Here is a 22,749-nt window from a genome sequence, read left to right as displayed (position 1 = left end):
ATACTGTAAATCATCAGTAGAATGCTCCCATCAATTGCTAATAAGGGCAAAAGTTTGAAGAGCAGACATAAAAGTGTGTGCAAGGACAATAAGAAACACTGAGATAGAGGGAGGGATGCTGTAAAAATAAAAAGAAGAAAGAGGGATTTACTGTTCATGGCGAGTGAGGGTTAGTGGCAATAAAGATAGTATAAAAAACTGATGGTGAGAGATGGGAAGCTTGACAGAAATAGAACAGAGAAATGATGGGGATAACCCACAATTGATTTTCACTTTAAAGATTCTAAAGATTATTAGTATCCCTTAGTATATGTTTCGTATAATCATATAAACAAGAGTTTTGAATCAGGTAAGGATTTTTTTCAATCCATCCATCCACCAGTCTTCTCGTTGATGTGCTTATTCTTACTTCAGATGGTAATAGATCAAAGTTTTATGATATGAATTTAATTCCTTTTCTCTTGAAAGGTTGCTGCTGCCATCTGTATCTCACTTTGAACACAACTGTCGGTCCTTCTTACTCATTCTAACGGTGCCCCTAATGGTGAAGTGAAAGCAAAAGGATGCACGGATTTCAAAATTTTTCACAAATAAAACTTTAAAAAGTGTTGTGTGCATATGAATTCAAAAGACTTTATTCTAACCAATGTCATTTTAAGTCTCCTAATTAGTCATTGAGTACACCTGCTTTGAATCTCATCATATATACAGGTTTATTAGAGAACAACAAAGAACAAACAGCATTATGAAAACAGGTCAGGGATAAAGTTACACTCAAGGTTTAAGCAAAGTGACTTCATCAACTAATTAAAATATTTCAATAATAACAAAAAAGGAAGGGAATTGTAGTTTGGCTGTCAGTCACAACATTTTCCAGATTTTCTCCCCCTTCTTTTACAGATGATGCATATTGTCTTTAAAAGATAAATTATTTCTGTGCTCTTCTATGCTGTTTATTTTGAGTCTTAAAGCTTTTAGAAAGTTTTAGAAAGTTGTAGATGAAAAGAGAGGAGCACAGCTGGACAGATGATCTTATCCTTAGAATACAAACTATGGAAAGAAGGCGTTGCCCTGCGACAGACTGGCGACCTGTCCAGGGCGTACCCCGCCTCTCGCCCGGAACGTAGCTGGAGATAGGCACCAGCAACCCTCCCGACCCCATTAGGGACAAGGGTGAACAGAAAATGGATGGATGGATGGATGGATGGAAAGAAGGCGTTGCACTTTGACATCTCCACATGTTGCACTTTGTTATTTAAGTTAGAGTGCTATCACAATAAAAGATGATATAGAGATCATATGAAACATTGTCTAGTTTTCATTAAAAATGTATGGAGATCATTTCCCTTGTTTGGTCTTTTTGGAGCCTCAGTTGTTAAGAAAAAATTGACCAGAGAAGCTGAATTACTTGTTTCTGTTAGTTTTCTCTGGAGAAACACAGAAGAACTCTAAGTCTTGTTTTTTACTTTGCCCCCAACACTGGACTGGACTGTTAATTGAATTATAATCTTGGGTACAGCTTTGGCTTCTCACAGCTATATTGATATCAGCAGCCACTATTGAAATTTTTCATTTAGCTGAGCAAAGAGCAAACTAAACTGTTTAAAATTACTTGTCTGACCCAGATGTTTCAGTGATGGGTCCAAAACAATCAGGCAAAAAATAAGGTTCTGCTATGTTAATATTTCATTTAAAAAAACAACTTTTCAAGACTTTTTTTAATTTTAAAAAGTAGATTTTTTATTATGCCCTGCGACAGACTGGCGACCTGTCCAGGGTATACCCCGCCTCTCGCCCGGAACGTAGCTGGAGATGGGCACCAGCAACCCTCCCGACCCCATTAGGGACAAGGGTGAACAGAAAATGGATGGATGGATGGATTTTTTATTAAAATAGACAGATTTAATTTAGATAAAAGCACCAGAGCTCATTTCTGCACATTTACAACGTGTGCCTGAGCAGCTGTGCTGTAGTTAGTCATGGCTCTACGCTCAACGTGTGGGAACAATTTGACTTAAAGACTGTTTTTCCTGAGATGGCCTTAATATATTAAGAATCTTAACATGGTTTCTGAATGATTTTAAATCAATGGTAAAGTACGCACCAGATTTTGGCATGCATTGGATCTATTATGTTTCACTGTAAATCCTTGTAGTTAAAATGATATCTTTATTGAGTTTAGCTTGTTGCATTTTATTAGGCTTAATTGGTTTGGTAAACACACGCATGTGAGGGGGTGTTCATGTTTTATGTTAGATACAATTAAACAAAAAATGCATGAAAAATTCTCAGAATAAGAAATGTTTCCGTTCTTCTGTCTCTTTTTGTCATGTTCCGTGTTTTTCTGTGTTTATTTTGAGTTTCCTGTGTCCCTGTGTTGTCCTGTCTTCCCCTCGATTACTCCCAGGTGTTTCTCGTTCCCTGATTACCTCCTGTGTATTTAGTGTCACCTGTGTGTCTGTGTCTTTGTCGGGTTCTCGTCTCATTTGACTTCCAGTCTGTCGTCTTTGTACTCAGTCGGTTGTCTCATCCATTTGTGTAACGGTTGCTACCAGCGTCGAGCCCTGGTTTCCGCTCAGTTGTTGTTTTGGACCATGTTGAACTGTGTTATTATGGACATTCATTATTAAAATCATTCATTTATCGTATCCTGGGTCTACAGCGTCTGCCTCACCACCTCTACACCATACTTCATGACACTTAAGTATTGTGGCTGATTGTTTCTTCATGGATTTCTGTGTGATTTGGCCAATTTCTTATATTTGCTTCATTAGTGTGTTTATTAAAAATAATACTCCAAGATCTTTTCCTTCATCCTGAGTTTCCGGTGCACACGTTTTGTTTTTGAATTAAAGTTGCTGTCGTGGTTGAATTTATCCAATTAATTAATTCCCATTGAACACAGTTTTATGATACAAGCAGCTCCAGAGACTGAGTTTTCAATTCTTCTCCACTGACTTTATTAGTTTAGTTTTTTTCTCCTTGCCCCAGTTCACATATCACAGTAATAAAACACAACAGAGGTGCAGGAGGGATGTTGGCAGGATGGCAACTGTTGATGAGGCGACATTAGAATTTGTGTACATGTGTCTTTGAACATCTTATTCTGCGTTTATGGGCAAATTTATGACTGCTCCTTCTGCTGAGAGCTTGTAATTGTGTTTTGTCTTTCCAGAATTAAAATGAGAAACTGCCTTAAGGACTTGTCCATTATTATAAACCCAACCGTGTTTACTGGCAGACCAAGAAAAATGCTGCAAAAATATCTTTCTGCGTGAACTGTCTTAATCCATCTTTCACAGTACACCTAGTGGCTTCATAAGAGCTTCCAGAGATGTTTTGTTGTGCTCAGCAGCCTTTCATGGCTCCTCTGTCTCTGACCTTAGGCTCTATTCTGCTATAACTCTCCTCATTACGATCTTAATGGACCAATCAGCACCACGCAGACCAAAGGCACATGTCTCTTCACATTTTTCTCCACAGCTTCACTGCTATGTTTTCATTTCTTTGCCCATATTTCCCATTCATACTTGTTATCTGTCTATAATATCCTGTTTATTTTTGATTGGCTGGTTCCTCCCACCCACCATTTATGAACAGAATCCTCACTGGATGTGTGTATGCAGGAAGCACTGTAATTTAAATATCAAGAGCCGATGTTGTCTGCCTATCAGTTACACATTATACACCCAAAAGTTTTTTTTAAGCGGTATTAAAGTGCATAGGAATGCCAAAGCTATGCAAGTCAATTTTCTTGCCATAAGACTGAACTCAAAGACTTGTGGCCCTTTGGCAACAGCACATTAGAACCAGTTCCTGAATCACAAGCTTCTTATTCTTTGAAGAAAAAAACAAAACACATAGTGCATTACACCCAACCTCGTGTTAGACCATATTTTCACACATAAGCAATGTCAAATGCAGCTTTGGTTACTGGAAAACAATAAAAACAAATTAAAAACTTTTCCAGTACTGTCTGGGAGCCTTGAATTAATTAAGAGTGCAGACACATACTGCATTGTATAACAGAAAGCAGTGTGAGTGTGTGTGTCTGTCATGGTGCTAAATACATATGGAAAGTTATGCAAAAAAGGATCTGTTGGGGTGATGAGAGGCAAGCCAACAAACACATCATCCTGATCACCACAGATTGTAAGATTATATTAACTCTTAGTACTGCCACTCTGTGTGCACATGTAGGTGCTACAGTCAGCAGATATTAGTGCAAATGTCAGCATGTGTTTATTTATTCATTATTCAACAAAACTTCTGCCTCAACACATACAGACCTCGTCCCTGCAAACCAACCTTGGACGTTCAGGAATAGAACATCAAAACCCATCCTGGCACAGTCTTTATAGATTAAGTGATGAGGTAGAGTAAGTGGCAGCTTGTTTGAAAATTCACCAAGTAATTTATAATCCATCTGGAGGCAGATGACAGCAAAGGATAAAAGGTTAAAGACCCATTAAATCACTTTTCTGGATTAGAATTATGCAGGAGAGCTTTTTAAGGAAATCAGAGACAGAATTCAAGCCAAAACACTGAAGAGTTGAGAAAAACAATCACAGTCTAAACCATTGTTGATCTGGGTATGGGTCATTGGTTTAGAAATTAGTTAATTAAGGAATGTCCATAACCGAAGAGTCAGTAGTCATTACGCTGTTTGTTGCTCTATTGAAATAGATTAGTTTGTTTTGAAAATGCAATGGATGCAAAAATTCCAACCACACTTCTTTTTTCTTTTATTTCCGCAGGCTCCTTGCAGGGGGAACACCAGAGGAAGCTGTACAAGGAGCTGCTGGTGAACTACAATCGATTAGAGAGACCTGTTGTTAATGATTCAGCTCCTATCCTGGTGGAGCTCGGCCTCACGCTGCTGCAGATTATAGACGTGGTGAGGAAAACTGATTGTGTGTGTGTATGTGAAGCGATGTTTGGCCAGTTTAGAGTAGAGATCAGCTTCGTAATGTGACTCTGAAGTGAACATTTTTAGGAATTTAATATTTTTATTATTGAAAAATCATTTTTTAATTGCTGAAAAACATCCCCACAGCATGATGTTGCCACTAGGAATCTGGATATATGAAAAGTAAAGATATGAGAGATATACTGTATCTACCCTGTGTAAATTATTAACTTAGTTCATAGCCTGAACTAAACTATCCATTTAGGCAATGGCTACTAAAAACACAACAATCTGGAAAACATTGCATTCCTAGGACTGATGTTGTATCCTGCAAAAATGCTGAAAACAGTGAAAATGTAAAGCTTTTACGTGCCAAAGGGATGGATGCATGTTTTTAACTCTATTCATAAGTGACATAAGCATCGTGCTTTTCATGTGTGAAGCTTGTGTTATCCTTGGAATATTGCTTTTCTATTATTTAGCTACTGTGGAGATAACTGCTCCAGTTCATCATTACTGCTTAGATCCCTTGGGATCAGCAATGCTCATTGCAATGCCCAGAAACAGAGCAGCCATGTCAACAGTTTGTCTTTGAGAGAACTGAAGAAACTATATGTTGACTTACTGATGGCATTTTTTTTGCTGTACACCACATCATCTATTTTCTTTTCCTTTTCTGTTTTTTTGCTTTTATTCCCATCTCCAGGATGAGAAAAACCAAGTGTTAATGACCAATGCGTGGCTCCAGCTGGTGAGTCAAAGTTTCTTAGGGACACATTATCAACATCTGAATGTGCTTCAATTACATTTTATGACTCAATAATTTTGAAGAGCTTTGTGTGATCATGTTGCTAGTATGAAGAGTGTCACGTCATGAAGATTGTGTTAGTGAAATCTAACTGTGTTCATTCAAATATGTTTTAATTCTTTAAAAACGTTTAATAATATTGTTTCCTCTCTGCCTCTGGTGAAAGTTGTTCTGTTTTTCTCAGTACTGGACAGACGTCTACTTAAGCTGGAATCCAGAGAATTACCCTGGTGTCCAGAACCTGCGATTTCCTTCTGACCAGATCTGGACCCCTGACATTCTTCTTTACAACAGGTCAGGACCACCCTTTCTTGACCCATGTATATATTTTCTCTTTTTTTTTCTTATGCCAAACAAAATACTCCAAATGATGCATTTTGACAGTACTCTACAGCAAATAAACTGGCAACTTTTTTCTTCAAGATTTATTTGTTTCAGTGTACAAAAATGTGATTAGAGTTATTTACTATTATGTTTGCTTGGTAATGAATTAGAAAAGGCCAATGAAGTGTGATGTCAGGAGCACTTCCTCCACTTTTCATCACCCTCTGGTTGGCAAAACACCTCAGCTGTAATTGTGAAGTACAATGCAAAACTCATTGAAAATGTGAGATATGTGAAACCTAGATGTTCATTGTTATAGAGTTCCCCATTGCCTCCCAAAAAATAGAATAATAAAGAACCACTTTGGTGCAGAAACATTAGTTATCAAAAAACTGTGAGAGCCTTCATATCAAAAAGATCTGTTAGCTTTTTACTATGATTAATTTACATTTACATGTCCTACTTTTAGTATCTGAAATGAGTTGTTAAGTCCTGCGCCATGTCATGATGACCTTGTGACCTCTTCCTATACACACTCAGGGCGTGTGAAGTTTGTTTGGTGTTTATTCATTAAATCTGTGATGTTCAGCTCTTAAGTAGGAGAGGAATTATTTGATAAGGTCAGTTGTAAGTTGTCCACCGTTTAATGCTGTGTCTTGTCTTGAGGACTAATTAATTGTCGCAGAAATTACTTAACAAATTAATAAAATTCAGAGGATTGGCCAAAGTTATGATCAAAGCAGTTACTTAGGATTCAATAAGAATCCAGAAACACTGAAATGTTAACTTTTCACAATATCTTTGAAAAGTATCACTTTCTGGATGCAATATTTGTGTGAGATTTCTTCTTTGGTGGTTTCTGCAAGTATTTGGTAAGCAAACATTAACATTATGTGAATAGTTTAGATCTGACGCCATAAATAATCGTATCAAACCCATTGAGAAACAAGTTTAAGAACCTGTAGAAAATTTACATTTATGTAAATTACATGCAAATGGGACAGTGCTTTAGTGATGTAGACAATTAGTCTAATGTAGCTTAAAAAGGGAAAGACAATAAGAACGAAAACAAGCAATAATTTAAATAAATTGAATTAAATAAATTAAATGAAAAAATTTTAAGATCCTCTTGCCAGGTTGGATAATACAGATTACAAATATTCTTTATTCTTTATGCATGATTTATTTATTTTCATTCCTTTTGAATAAGCTAGTAGTGAATATTACTATTGCTAGATATTAAAACCAGAATAATGAAAACTATCCATTTACTGCATTAGAATCATCAGGGAGTTATAGATGGAGGGAGGAAGGAAGGAAGGAAGGAAAGAGGAAGGAAGGAAGGAAGGAATAGATTCATACTGTATTATCTGAGGTAAACACACTTATTCTGATGCTGCGTTTTCCCTTCACTTTGAGATTCTGATCATGTTAGTGCTTTTCGTCAGGTGAGGTCATTTTCCTCCAAAATAGCTAATAGTATTTCCCACATAGTTTATGCCTGGGAGAAAATGAAGCGTTTGGCATTAGCTGAGTGGAAATTGTATGACTAAAGATGATTCAAGTTGAAGAAACCATTTAAAGCTGAAAGAGAGTTCACTGCAGGTGGTCCTCATTGATGTTGCTGAATGAATGAAAGAACCCTTAGATTAGTCTCTCCATGTCTGCATCTCCCCCAAACAAACACACTTCTTCATGCACATCACATGAAAAAACACAAAGGTTGGGGCGTATTAACCCACATTTAAAAGCAAAGCTTTTAGACCTATGAGGATTACCTACATAATCTCTCTGCTTACACCCCTCTCTTGTCCCATCCCTGCCTTTCACCATGAGCCTTCACTTTCCCACTCTGCCCATCCTCCTTCACCATCTCTCTTTTCATCACAATCTATTTTTGTCTCTCTCCTTCTCTCTTTCATGAATCACCCTTTCACTATAATTCACTCTTTTCAATCTGCGTTTTCCACCATTTTTTATTGTTTCTGACCTTTATAAATAGTTTCATCTAACTGAGCCTATCAAAGTGTCAGTATTTTACTGTTGCTCTCCTCTTGTGGTCAACCTTTCTTGTTTGACAGATGGCTTCTGTTGTGTTGTTACTCTGCTAACTTCTTAGATATGTGAAAAGAACAAATCAAACTTCAGGAAATGTTCAGGTGCTATTTGTCCTTCTCAGTAAATGGAAGCAGATATTCTTTTTATGTTGCTCATCATCATTGCAGTGAGTTTAATTAAGTAAAATTTTTATATACTGTAAGTATGTAAAGACATACTCATGAAAGAGTCTAGATTTGAAAGGTGATAATCATAATGTTGACTAGGGACAACTGGTTGCCATGTGTTTATGTAATGCCTGTAAGCAGCTTACTGACATCGTGACTCGCCTTTAAAACTATTGATTGATTTAACCCCTTAACTGTCGCTTCCAAAATGCATATTGGTTAGTCAGTCCAGATAAATAGTTCTTTTACTTCAGTCAGTCTTGGATTTGTCAGACATTTTTCGTTTCACATTTGGAAAATATGAACTCATCCCACAGGCACAGTTTCAGTTTGGCTCTGAAGGTTCTGGTACTGGTTTTGGCTAAAACTCTTGGCCCAAATGGCTGCTTGGAACTGAGGTAATAGGCAGATATTTAGTTTACAGTCAAGTTAGCGAGGTCACAGCTTCCCATTAGTAGAAAATTAACATTTTTTGTTTTCAGCATTTATATGGGCTGTTGACAAAAGCTCACTATAAACTCTTCTCATACTTAAAATCTGATTATAAACATAAACAGAAATGTGGAAGTAGCTTTTTGCATGCAACAAATTAATTACCTGCTCCTTGTATACAAATGATCTATAATGCAATTATGGGAGGTAATAACACACCACACATCATTACACAGTGAATGCAACTAATAACAAGGAGTGTGACTGTGTTGAACAACAGACAGATGTACTCATTGTTGTTATGCTGCTCAGATGGGAACTCACAATCAGTTTACTCATTGATCTGGTTTTAATTTGAAATTAATGATGTTCATAGAGCTCAGTTTGGAAATCAATTCAGGAAGTGCATTTAAAGTGATTACAATGTGTGATGATGATTTTGAACTAGTGAAAGCATACACACACTATGCTCTCACTACTATTAGCAAAAAAATTGTTTTGCTCATATTTAGCAAAACTATTTACTATACACAAAACTGTTATAAGGGAAAAAAGATTAAAAATGGCTTCCCTGAGTGGGAATTCTTCCATCTTTTTGATGTGTTCCAGTAGATCGAATTTACAGTTGCTCTCTTAGCTATTAGCCACAACTAAACAACATTTTCTACATGTGTGTCATTTTCTGCTAATAGTTTTCATTATCCAGAGGGGACATGGGAGATTTTTTCTTTTGTATTCCCTCACAATATGTTTGCATTTCCCTCTCAATAAATATTGTGTTACATCAGAATAGTTCTTGCATTTTCTCGCAAAAAAGTTGCAAATTAACCCTGGTCCATTTTGTATACAGTCAAAGTGATAACAAATGTCTATGTAAAATGGCATTGTAGAACTTTAAGGATGCTCTTTAAAAATGTGCTTATACATATTTAACTAATTGTTGCAGAAAATTGATTGAAAACTGATCTATTAACTCTGTGATCAAGTTTGTTTGTGTAATAGCTTTCAGTGAACCTGAAAACAGGTCCTTTATTTACCAGTCAGGTTACTGACATGGAAAAGACTCCAGAACCATAACTGTAGATAGTGGTACTAAATTGAAAACAACTCAGAATTATCCAAATAGTTTGGATGCACAGTATTTTTTCTTTCCTCCTTTTCTTCTTACAGAAAACGTAGTCATACTCTAGACGTTCTTTGCCTGAATTTTTGATGTAAGTGTTATTGCTAGCTAGTGCATTACAATATTTATGTTTGCATAAATGCAAACTTGTGACTGGAAAGTTCTGAAGGCATGGGTATTTGTGAATAATCCTTAAGCTTTTTAACATGCCTTAAATCAGGGGTGCCCCAGTCCAGTTCTCAAGAGCTACTATCTTACAACATTTAGATGCATCTCTGCTCCAACAATCCTGAATCAAATATGTAAATTTTCTCAAGGCACAGAATGAATGCTGATAACGAGCAGTTCATTTGATTCAGGTTTGTTGGAGAAGGGATGCATCTAAAAATTGAAGAATGGTAGGACAGGACTTTTGCACTCATGCTTTACATTGTACTGCATTTATAAAGAGTAAACAATTTAATTTAATTAGGGAAACCCCAGACAAAGGAATTTTACTTTAGCTTATTTAGTACAACTTCAGAATCAATCCCAATAAAGACCCAAGAAAGGCCTTTTGTTTTAGTTAAAAGCAGAATGAGACGGAAATAATGTTTTTGATGCATTTTTGCCTACTTTGTCCTGACGTGACAGCTGAGTTATTATGAGTAACACAATAATGTTTAATGCAAGGAAGGTTCCAATGCATTTGTTGAGTCATGTATTTACCATTCACATTGTGTCCATGTACCGCCTGGAGAAATCATATGGCTAATCACCACAAGTCTATACATACTGCCTGGGGAAAATATGTTGCTAATCACCATGTTTGCATCTTTTTGTCATGATCTGTGTTTTTCCTTGTTTATTTAGAGTTTTCTGTGTCGTTAAGTCTCTTCGTTGTCCTGTCCTCCCCTTGATTGTTCCCAGGTGTGTCTCGTCTCTGTGATTACCCTCCCGTGTATTTAACTCCACCTGTGTTCCTTGTTCCTCGTCGGGTCCTCGTCAATGTTAGCTTCTGTGTCGTCAGTGTTTCCATGTGCCTGCTGCTCGTTGTTTGGATTAAGTTTTCTCATTAAATCTTCATATTCATCATACCTGGGTCCGCTGCATCTGCCTCACCACCCTTCACCACACCGCTTCCTGACAGTAGGACCCGACCACACTGAACGGTGAGGCACGCTACTTTTCGTTATGGACCCAGAAGGATTATGGAGAGCGATCGAGGACTATTTGGCAGTGTTGGCAAGTCCGTATTCAGCCCGACGGCGGCTGAATACGTCCACACGCCTGGTCCTCCTGCTGGATCAGTGGATCCCGCGGCTTCCGCATCTGGGACTGGCGGAATTACAACAAGAGGCAGAGTGGCAATTCCAGACAGCAGCGGCCGTGCTGAAAGGTAACCCTCTGCCTCCCAGTCTGCACAGTCTCTCCGCCAGCCCAGACCCGGGACCAGCAACTCCAGCCGGCGCACCCGAGGCCGAATCAGCCGGCGTTCCAGCCGGCGCACCCGAGGCCGTATCAGCCGGCGTTCCAGCCGGCGCACCCGAGGCCGTATCAGCCGGCGTTCCAGCCGGCGCACCCGAGGCCGTATCAGCCGGCGTTCCAGCCGGCGCACCCGAGGCCGAATCAGCCGGCGTTCCAGCCGGCGCACCCGAGGCCGAATCAGCCGGCGTTCCAGCCGGCGCACCCGAGGCCGAATCAGCCGGCGTTCCAGCCGGCGCACCCGAGGCCGAATCAGCCGGCGTTCCAGCCGGCGCACCCGAGGCCGAATCAGCCGGCGTTCCAGCCGGCGCACCCGAGGCCGAATCAGCCGGCGTTCCATCCGGCGCACCCGAGGCCGAATCAGCCGGCGTTCCATCCGGCGCACCCGAGGCCGAATCAGCCGGCGTTCCAGCCGGCGCACCCGAGACCGAGACTCCCAGTGTTCCTACCGAGACTCCCAGCGTTTCTTCCGAGACCCCGACTTCCGAGACCCCCAGCGTTCCTTCCGAGACCCCCAGCGTTCCTTCCGAGACCCCCAGCGTTCCACCCGAGACCCCGACCTCCAGCGTTCCACCCGAGACCCCGACCTCCTGCGTTCCTTCAGAGACCCCGACCCTCTGCGTTCCTTCAGAGACCCAGACAGTCTGCGTTCCTTCAGAGACCCAGACAGTCTGCGTTCCTTCAGAGACCCAGACAGTCTGCGTTCCTTCAGAGACCCAGACAGTCTGCGTTCCTTCAGAGACCCAGACAGTCTGCGTTCCTTCAGAGACCCAGACAGTCTGCGTTCCTTCAGAGACCCAGACAGTCTGCGTTCCTTCAGAGACCCAGACCCTCTGCGTTCCTTCAGAGACCCAGACCCCCTACGATCCTCCTGAGACCCCGACCTTCTGCGTTCCCTCCGAGACCCCGACCTTCTGTGTTCCCACTGAGACCCCCTGTGCTCCACCAGAGACCCTGCCTCGGGGGGCTCGTCGTCGCCGTCTGTGGGCGGCCCCCGGGACTCCCCGTTGCCACCTCCGGCGCCGTGGGCGACGGCCGCTAGACCGCCTCTGTGGTTCCCGCCTCCAGCGCCGCGGGCGACCGCCGGACCGCCTCTGTGGTTCCCGCCTCCAGCGCCGCGGGCGACCGCCGGACCGCCTCCGTGGTTCCCGCCGCCGCGGACGACCGCCGGACCGCCTCCGTGGTTCCCGCCGCCGCGGACGACCGCCGGACCGCCTCCGTGGTTCCCGCCGCCGCGGACGACCGCCGGACCACCTCAGTGGTTCCCGCCTCCTTTGCCTCCGCCCACCCTGTGGGTAGTTTTTTTTTTGTTGTTTATGGACTCTTGGCCCTTCTTGTTTTTCCGCCCACGATGGTGGGTTGTTTTTTGTTAGTTTGGACTCTGGCCCGCCGTCCGGCACCCCTCCACCCACCCTTGTTGGGTTTTTTGGTTTTTTTTTCCTTGGGCGTCTGGTAGCCGCCCTTGAGGGGGGGGTACTGTCATGATCTGTGTTTTTCCTTGTTTATTTAGAGTTTTCTGTGTCGTTAAGTCTCTTCGTTGTCCTGTCCTCCCCTTGATTGTTCCCAGGTGTGTCTCGTCTCTGTGATTACCCTCCCGTGTATTTAACTCCACCTGTGTTCCTTGTTCCTCGTCGGGTCCTCGTCAATGTTAGCTTCTGTGTCGTCAGTGTTTCCATGTGCCTGCTGCTCGTTGTTTGGATTAAGTTTTCTCATTAAATCTTCATATTCATCATACCTGGGTCCGCTGCATCTGCCTCACCACCCTTCACCACACCGCTTCCTGACACTTTTCTGCTTTATGATTAGCAAACAGAAAGTTCCAGTTCAGTAATTACTGTGTTTGATGCCAGAATGACTCAGTTTGATAAGTAGAATGGAAGATATTTCATTTTTCTTTCCCGACTGAATGATGCAAATGTGATATTATAATACAGATTTGAACAGCCTTTATTTTGAGATTCTGTTATGAATCAAGAAAAAGGTAACTCTGGGTTTTATTGGCAGATCTGTCAACTACATTTAATAGATTTAACGGTGAACTTCACATTGGCTCCTGATGTCCAGGAGTCCATGCTTGGACAGTTGTTTGTGAATGCCTGTGTGAATCAGGAGTAAACACTTGCATACAAAGTACAGTATAAGCTTCTAAAACAGTCATGCAAGCTGCTCATGTCCTTTTTCAATGTCAGTGGTCGATGGTTTCACTTGACTGGAGATCGATGAGGCACATGAAGGACCTCAAGCTCTGGTAGAGCATATAGATTATTTCTGTTCAGGTGACAGAAAGGTTTGGCATAAGGCTCACAAATTTTTAGGTAGCTGTTTCAATTTGTTTTCTTTTATCAAAAACGCTTGTTGTTGGTAAGGAATGTGCTTTTTATAGCACCAAAAAGAAGAACTGAGTTTATGCCTGACTATATAAGCAGGCTGTTGTCACCACAGTTGTTGCTCTGTCGTCTTGATGTAGGAAGATCCTGGGTTTGAATCTTGCCCTCAGATTTTTCTGCATGAAGTTTGCATGGATGGATGGATGTATCTAAAAGCTTTGCAGTAGACACAAGAAGTTGTGATACATACACAAGTTGATGCTCATGTTTTAATCATAGCATGAGCACTCCTGGATTTCTGTAAGAACAAAGTGGGTCATTTACCTTTACAGATCTTTACCCTGACTAATCATTTTTTTCCCCCCTTCCTGTTCTTTCTCTGTGATTCTAAGATAAAACTAAACCGTTCAGCTCTACGGATCTGTATCTACAGGATTAAAAATATCCTACTTTAAGTTGGAAACATTTTGCTCATTGTTTATGCAGTTTGTTCTTGCAGCTAGTGAACTTTGCCACTTTAAGGCTGTCAGACAGAATGCCTGACATCATGTTTCCCAGAGGACCGTTTAGTTTTTGGGTTATGACGTAACATGTATGGATGGATGGTTCTGACAACGCCGCAGCCTTGAATTGGAGGCACTGACCTCAAGGGGCTCTCAACTATGAAAAGCTGAAAGCTTCCAGGGAGAAATAAACCCTCTTTTTTTGTCTCTTTTTGACATTTTTAATTAAAAAACTAAACATTTTCAAAACATAAAAGATAAATAACCTTAATAAGAAAATAACTGTCACAGATTTTTTTTTTTCAAACAGATACATCATTAAATAGGAAGGTTTATTTTAGTATGTATTACTATAATAGAAATTATGTAAAATAAATTAGTTTGGTAATCTGCCCCACGTGTAACGTTTTTAAACTCTGTAAACAAATATTTTTGTAATCGAGTATTCTATCAAGTATTCTTACGATTAATTGAATAATCGGATTAAAAATTGATCAAATAAAATATTGATAAATCTAACATAACAGCAGTGTCACTATTGGATATCAACATCAGCCCAATTTGTCATATTTGAGAATCCCTGACAGTTACTTTTCTGTAGTTTATAAAATTAACCTGTAACAATGTAACATGTTAACTCTGAGATGCATTTTTTGGCAAAGCAAATTATTAGCCTGCCAATATGTGCATTCCCTATGAGTTTCATATCAATAGGATAATATTTGGAGGAAATAAACAGGGCATGCAGATATCGGCAGGCTAATAATGTGCTTTGCCAAAAATGCATCCCCTTCTAACATGGAGAAATAGAGTTAAGGGTGAAATGATCTTTTCTTCATAACACATGTATTCTCTGAGCTTCTGGTATAAGTTTCATACCAATAGGACAATATTTGGGGGAAATAGACAGAGCATGCAGATATTGGCAGGCTCAGAAATTATAATGCATCCTCTCCTATGTTAACAGACTGGACAGTTAAGGGTGATATAACATTTTCTACATAATGGGCCTCTGTTTTGTAATGTGTTAAGCTATTATGGTGTTAAAGGAAAAAGCGGGGAATTGCATCAGACACTGACTGTAAAAAGTTCGACTCATATGTCTCAATAAAGGTGTCAAAACCGTATTTATTTCAATTCATCTGCGAAATAAAACCCACCATTTTAGGGCTTATATGATTAAGAAATATGACAGAAGAGGCAACTTTTAAAGATATCCGGAGCATCATCATTCTTATAGATCCCTCGAAAAACGATAAAAACCCAAACATTATTATCAATCAATAAAATCCCCATTGGCCAAACTTGAAAATTGGATGTTATGCTGCTAACACTTAGCTTTCATCAACAACTCAGGTGGACCTGAGAGCGCTGCCCCTGCCGGAGCAAGGTGCGCTAAATATAAAACATAAATCAATGAAGGCAAATAAATTTTCCTCGAGAAATTTAATAATCAAAGTACTTGAATCATTCGGGGAATCATTACAGCCCTAATATACACGCCTATATATATGATAAAATATGCTTAGAAAGCTCATTTAAAAAGCTATTAATATTATTATTATTATTATTATTATTATTATTATTATTATTAACTGGTCAGTAATGTAATTCAGTCTTTATACTGAATTAAGACACTTTATGGTCTCTGTAAAACCATCTGAGCCGCACTGGATCACAGAAATGTTGGAAAGTGTGTTTTCAATTTAAAAGGCTGTTATGATTTTACCTTTCTGGTTTTCCAGACGTCCTACCATGTGTGTGTGCATGTGCTTGTGTGTGTGGATAGCAGCAAGTGTTGAGTGAGTGAGAGAGGAGTTTGGTGACTCATGTCCCACAGTGCAGGATACCATCACTACCACCATTGTCACTGTGGATCAGCTTCTGGTTCCCTCTTGCTCCACGCTGAGGTTTTCACAGTGCTCTTTCTCCAGTGACTGTGTCTGTGGGGGGTTTGTGGCTCCCCACTCTCTCAGGGATATCACTTGTCCATTTGCATTTCTAACACCTGTTATGTGTACATTGCATAAAAGCACTTTGTGCCAAAACCCAAGGGTCTTGAACGGAAATAAAAAAATCTCAAAAATTAAAATGTTGTGTAAAAGTTCAATGTTTCTCGTCAGTCATCTGAGAAACTGAAATTGACATTTTATATTGTTTCCGCATGAGAATCCCATTAACTGCAGTCTCTTTATGAACACAAGGTGTCACTGCAGATAAAAAAAGATACGTCTAATCAATGTGAATGACAAGAGAAGCAGAGTTTAGACTTTTAAAACACAAAAGAAAATAGTGTCAGATTTGAATGTCTTCATACAGCCATTGGCAAATATGCAGCAGTTTTTAATGATAGTATCCAAATCAATATTGTTACTAATTTTGAATAATATTGTTTACCGTTATAGTTTTACTGTCTTAATATAGACATTTGCCCTTTTTATTTTGCCCATTCAAAGCATTCTTTATTCATAATGCTATTTTTAAAAGTTGCTTGATAGGGAATTAACAGTGAGTTGGAATATTTATTTTCAGCATAGTAGTATACCCAAATATATGAAAATTATTAATATGGAATAAAATACTCCAGCACTGCTTTTTTTCCTTGTGACATTATTGTCTTAAAGTAGAAATGTGAATTAATTTAGAAATATTTGCAAGTGTTTTCTAGTCTGTGGACTGTGGAGTTCAGAGTTTTTCTTTGGTTCTTCAGGGTTCAAACTCTCACCAGCAGCAGCAGAACAACTCATTAAAGCTAAATTAGAGTTTAACCAGAGTACCAGAGCAGAGGGTACGTGAAGGCTTTTTCCCAATGTGACTGCATATGCCAGAATGTTTACTTGCTAATTTAAGATCAATACAATTTAGACGCTTTAGATGTTCTGGTAAATAATTCATTTTGACTCATGTTTTAAAATTATGCAAATGAGACCAGATCCGTTTTAAACCTTTACTGTTTCAGCAGCTGTTTGGGGAACTTTTCTGCATCTGGTTTTGCTGATTTGACTACAGGGGATTTCACTGAGCAAATAATGATATTTTTGTTTAATTTGAACAGAAATTACTTTGGAGTTTTCAAATATCTGTTCCAAAGCACAAACATCTGTTATTTATAACGGATGACTGGCATGTCTTGTTTTTGCAGGGATAAATATGTTGAACTTCACCTTGAACATAAGCTAACAGGAAATTTACAAAGGTCCCTTCTGTCCTCTTTCCAGTGCGGATGAGCGCTTCGATGCCACATTTCACACCAATGTCCTGGTGAATGCTTCTGGTCACTGTCAGTACATTCCCCCGGGCATCTTGAAGAGCACTTGTTACATCGATGTGCGTTGGTTCCCCTTTGACGTGCAGAAGTGTGACTTGAAGTTCGGCTCATGGACTCACAACGGCTGGCTACTGGACTTGCAGATGCTTGATGTGGACACATCCACTTACATACCCAACGGAGAGTGGGACCTCGTGGGTAAGTGGGCATCGATGTTTGCTACATCACTGGAGCTGAGCAGTGGGAAGATATAATTTTAAAAATTGTCTAAACTCTTACAAAGGTCAAAGCCTTGTAATTAAATAAAAATCAACAGCAATCAAAATGCTACGTGAAAGACTTCAAAAAGAATAAATGTAGATCAGTCCCACTGCACAGCCACAGTCTGTAAATTAGAATATGCATTCCAGTGAGGATCGTTCTTCAGCTTAAAAGTATGTTTTGAAAACAACAACCTTTATTCAAATATTAATCATATTTTTGATCAGGTTTACATTTCTGTATTAAAAGTGGTTTTTTTGTTATTTGTCTGATATAAATAAAAACAATAAATGTTGTTCTAAGTGGAAAATTATCATAGCTAACAGATATGATATCTGTGTGTGATTACATAATGTGTTTACCTACTGCCTACTGAAATAAAAGTAACATATAAAATAAAATTTATAGCATTTGATTGAATAATTTTGTCACTTAACATAAAAAACTGGATCTTTAAAATTTTTTAACTAAAACACATTTGGTACATCCTTTGTTGAAATTCCGAAATTAAGAAGCACGTTACTATAGCCTCACTGCTCAAGAAGAACAACAGACTTCTACCAGGACATACTTAAAAGGAGAAAAAACTGCATCACGTTCTCAGTATGTAGAGAGGCGGCGAGGGAAGCGGAGATCATTCAACATAATGCAATGAAGAAGGAGAAATAGTTGGAAGATTTGGACACTTTTCAAAGTTTCCAAATCTAAGCCCACACTTAGGAGAGTGTGGACTGTGGAGAGCTATTTTATTCAAAATCAAAATAACACATATCTAGTATTCATCACAAAAATGTGTTAGTGCTGGGGGTTTAGGACTGTTTGGTTTTTTTCCATGATGTTTTTTTTCCCACCCTGGACAATTCAGAAGATGGTCCTTGTGTCAAGACCCCCTGTTGTAACAATTAGCAGGAAATGGGTGTCAGACGGGGCCAGATGGTATGCAATGGGATTTTGTGACACTCAGGCAGGCATGTAACAACACCATATGTGAGCTCTGCACTGCCCATCTCAAGAGTTTGCGCTGAAGGTGAGAGAGTTCTTCCATCAAAAATGAAATGGTTCAGCCACTTCTTTTTTTCTGTCTATAACTTTTTAATACAAAGTTGAAATAAGGACAGGGTAAAGTTTACATCACTGACAGACTCAGAGTTCTTCACTTGAAAGTTTTCAGGGTCAAGGAAATAAGATTCAGCTCAGTGATCTGAGGGAGGGGTTTTCCATATTGACCATAAATTATATAGTTTCTTCCTTCTCTTTTCACAAGTGCACAGCCTGTATTCTTATACTGACATATAAAGTTTCAGTTTTTTTATCCAAAGGGGCAAAAAGAGTGTCAATGTAAAAAAAATATTTGTTTCTCATTTTGACAAAATTGATATAATAGAATATAAGCTTGTTCAGATTTAGTTTTATGAACTGTAAATAAGAACATAATTTTCATTCTTCCTGGGTAAACTGCACATTTAACTAGGTTCAAAATTAATTGTTTACATATAATAAAACAAGAATTTAGTAACATGGCCAGGTTAAACGCTATTGTGCTTCACTGAATACTTACTGTTACAGTAAAATTGAACAAAGGTGTTTTTGCAAAGGAAACACCTACATAGCTCCTTTACATGACAGATTATGGGTTTTAAACTTTTCTGCACACTTAATAATACGTTTACCAATAATAGATTTCTTTTTACATGATCCATTCAAAAATAACTTAGAGCTGCACTGAATACAACATTTGAAAGGAAAAATCTCAGATTTACTGGGAGAAATGTTGAATTTTTAAATAACTAACTTGTATCTATACTGATGTCTGAAGGATGCCTGTCTGTGATTGATCATTATTTATTTATATTTGAATAAGCTGTAGGCTGCACAGTGGCGCAGTTGGTAGCACTGTTGCCTTGCAGCGAGAAGGTCCTGGGTTCGATTCCCGGCCGGGGTCTTTCTGCATGGAGTTTGCATGTTCTCCCTGTGCATGCGTGGGTTCTCTCCGGGTACTCCGGCTTCCTCCCACAGTCCAAAAACATGACTGTCAGGTCAATTGGTTTCTCTAAATTCTCCCTAGGTGTGAGTGTGTGTGTGCATGGTTGTTTGTCCTGTATGTCTCTGTGTTGCCCTGCGACAGACTGGCGACCTGTCCGGGGTGTACCCCGCCTCTCGCCCGGAACGTAGCTGGAGATGGGCACCAGCAACCCTCCCGACCCCATTAGGGACAAGGGTGAACAGAAAATGGATGGATGGATGGATGAATAAGCTGTTTCATGCACAGAGCAGCCAGTATTGCACAGCTTCTGTTCTTTCTCTGGCTCAATTTTTTAAATACCTCACTGATACTGGAAAAGCTAATTTTGAGTCTTTCCCACTAAAGCATGGTTTTGCTGATGCATCTAGCTAATACATAGCTTGAGTTGCTTTCACTGATGAGAGTAAACATAAAATATTTCGTTTCAGACTGTTTGCTCACCAATTAGGACAGCAATAATTCAGAAGATTCCTTTCACCAGCCAATATCTCAGTGTGTCCTTAAAAATGATCCAATTAGGTGAGAATTTGAGCTGTAGGTCATTACGGAGGGTCATTATTTATAGGAATATAACATTATCTCTGGGTAGACATCCATTACTGTATCAATAATAACCTTAAGGTGTAGATCAATAGAAAGGATTAACTTCTAGTGTGGAAAATGCTGGATAGCAGGCGGATCATTGGCATTTGAACCTTCAGATTGGTTCAATCCATAACACTAGACCTACTAAAATACATGCTCTCTGCCTGCTTTTTAATTTAATCCAAACTCTCGTGTTTTATCGCATGTACCAAAGTCATGTATGTTGAGGTTAATGGTTAGCTGCACTTTCATATATGTCTGTTATATTTTTTTTCCACCAATTTAAACTGGTACATTACATTAAACATAACGGTACTACCTACTTAGGCTTCTGCAAAAGTGACAAGTTATGCATTTTAGTTTAGATCTCCGTTTCTAAGTTTCTGCTGGTCTTTCTACCACATTTAGATTAACTTTTTATTTTCAAAATCTTTAACCTAAATGACTTTATTATAGCTGTAAAAGACACCGATATCTCTGTGGATGTGCTTCTCCCACAGGTGTGCCAGCCAAGCGTAATGAGCTGTATTACGAGTGCTGTAAGGAGCCCTATCCTGATGTGACCTTCACAGTCACCATGCGCCGCAGGACTCTTTATTATGGACTAAATCTGCTCATTCCCTGTGTGCTGATCTCTGGTTTGGCTTTACTGGTCTTCCTGTTGCCAGCAGATTCTGGAGAAAAGATTTCTCTGGGTGAGAGGAGACTACTGGAATAACAAATGAACCATATTTTAGATGCAGTGAACATATCAGCTAATGTTTATGTTGGTGCATTTGGCAGACATTTTTATCCAAAGCAACTTTGGATAAAGTTGCTTTGCCTTTATCCAAGATTGGATAAAGGCAAAGGCATATGTTCACAGTGTAAACATTGTGAACATATGTCCAGCATAAAGTCATAAAGATTATTATTATTATTATTATAAGAAATAATAATAATAAAAGCTTCTATTATAATTACAATAACAATTACTAGTATCATTATTATTATTATTATTATTATTATTATTATTGTTATTATAAGTAATGGTGGTCATTTCTCTGTAAAATTATTTCTCTGAAAGCCTTCAGCATAAACATAATGTTAGTGTTTCTGGGGTTTTTTAAGCAACCTTGGGCACATCAAGCAGCCACAAACTGACAAATGACTGTTGTCATGAAAATCGATTACATTAATATGTAATTACAGGAAGACTTTCACACACCGGTGACCCCGATCACATATTTAGCTGCTGTGATCTTGTTCTCTTCCCTTGTGTCTCTGTCTTTGTCACACAGGCATCACTGTGCTGCTTTCGCTCACTGTCTTCATGCTTCTGGTAGCAGAGATTATGCCTGCCACATCTGACTCTGTACCGCTTATCGGTGGGTTTCATTTTATGTATTCGCGTGTGCATACAACGTTTTTATATCTGCGTAAATACAGAATGAAAAGAATCATGCAAAATTTAAGGAAAAGAGAAAAATTTTGTCTTTGGTATTTTTTGGTATATTTCTGTAGTTCTGTCCAAAGTTTTTAAACTATTCACCTCTTCATTATACTTTGTTTCAACGTGGCAAGAATTTGACTGTAAGCATGAGCTAGAGGTAAGAATAAGAAGTTGTAGTCATAAAACAAATATGTAAAAGCAGAGTCAGTGTGACTGACTCAGGATGTTCGAGAAGACCTATCCTTTAGTTGATCATATGTTAAATGTCAAATTTCCAGTTAATATATCATGGGAGTCTCCTTTTGGGTAAAAAAAGAAATGTGCCTCATGCATTCAATATTTGTTGTTGTCAACAATGGAAACAGCATGACCTTTCCATAACATTTATTTAGTTTACTAAAGTAAAGGTTGGCCTGAAACTTAAATTTAAGCCTAGATTAAATAATTATTATGGACAGGTCTGCTTCTAATTCAGGACTGCTGCCCAAGTACATAATGCCCTTGGGTTCTGGTAAAAGAAACTCTGCACTTCAGTTCTGGCTCAGAAAATACACAACTTTCTACAGTAAAATGTTTAAGTCTAGACTGACAAATGCATTCAGGCAATGTTGTGGTTAGGGTTATGTACATCTTTTATCTATAATGTAAAATTTCACCTTAATTTTTGTTTAAGGTGAACTGTAACGTCATCACCAAATTCAGTAATTAATTCAGTGGAGTAAATCTATTCAGCCGTCTGGTATCAAGATCTGCAAAAGCTTCTTTTAAAATGTAACACTTAACTCGTGTGTTGAAGAATAAAGTATCTGAACTCTCCAGAGTGGTATGTTACAAGAGCGAGCCAGAATTGGGAAATACTTTACTATACAGTTTGCAGTAAAAGTTAGTCGCACTGTTTTTCTACCCAACAGCTCAGTACTTTGCCAGCACAATGATGATTGTGGGAATGTCTGTGGTGGTGACTGTCATAGTCCTGCAGTTTCATCATCATGACCCTCATGGGGGCAAGATGCCCAAGTGGGTGAGTGAGTGGAGCAAACCATATCTGCTAAATCATGCACTAGA

General features: G+C 39.1%; 1 protein-coding gene across 1 annotated transcript in view; it reads left to right on the top strand.

Annotated features, from left to right (window-relative positions):
- Nucleotides 1-22,749, top strand: part of LOC114139682 (neuronal acetylcholine receptor subunit alpha-7-like) — a 33,873-nt gene that overhangs the window by 7,865 nt on the left and 3,259 nt on the right. The window contains exons 2-8 of the mRNA XM_028009734.1: nucleotides 4,758-4,897; nucleotides 5,616-5,660; nucleotides 5,902-6,011; nucleotides 17,334-17,581; nucleotides 20,753-20,947; nucleotides 21,533-21,619; nucleotides 22,596-22,705. Of these exons, the coding sequence (XP_027865535.1) occupies nucleotides 4,758-4,897; nucleotides 5,616-5,660; nucleotides 5,902-6,011; nucleotides 17,334-17,581; nucleotides 20,753-20,947; nucleotides 21,533-21,619; nucleotides 22,596-22,705 (935 nt within the window). The remainder of the gene's footprint in view (nucleotides 1-4,757; nucleotides 4,898-5,615; nucleotides 5,661-5,901; nucleotides 6,012-17,333; nucleotides 17,582-20,752; nucleotides 20,948-21,532; nucleotides 21,620-22,595; nucleotides 22,706-22,749) is intronic.

The sequence above is a fragment of the Xiphophorus couchianus genome, chromosome 23 (genome assembly GCF_001444195.1).
Source record: "Xiphophorus couchianus chromosome 23, X_couchianus-1.0, whole genome shotgun sequence".
Taxonomy (NCBI): Eukaryota; Metazoa; Chordata; class Actinopteri; order Cyprinodontiformes; family Poeciliidae; genus Xiphophorus; species Xiphophorus couchianus.
The sequence above is the reverse complement of the archived record's forward strand: the minus strand, read 5'-3'. Positions and strand labels throughout refer to the sequence as shown.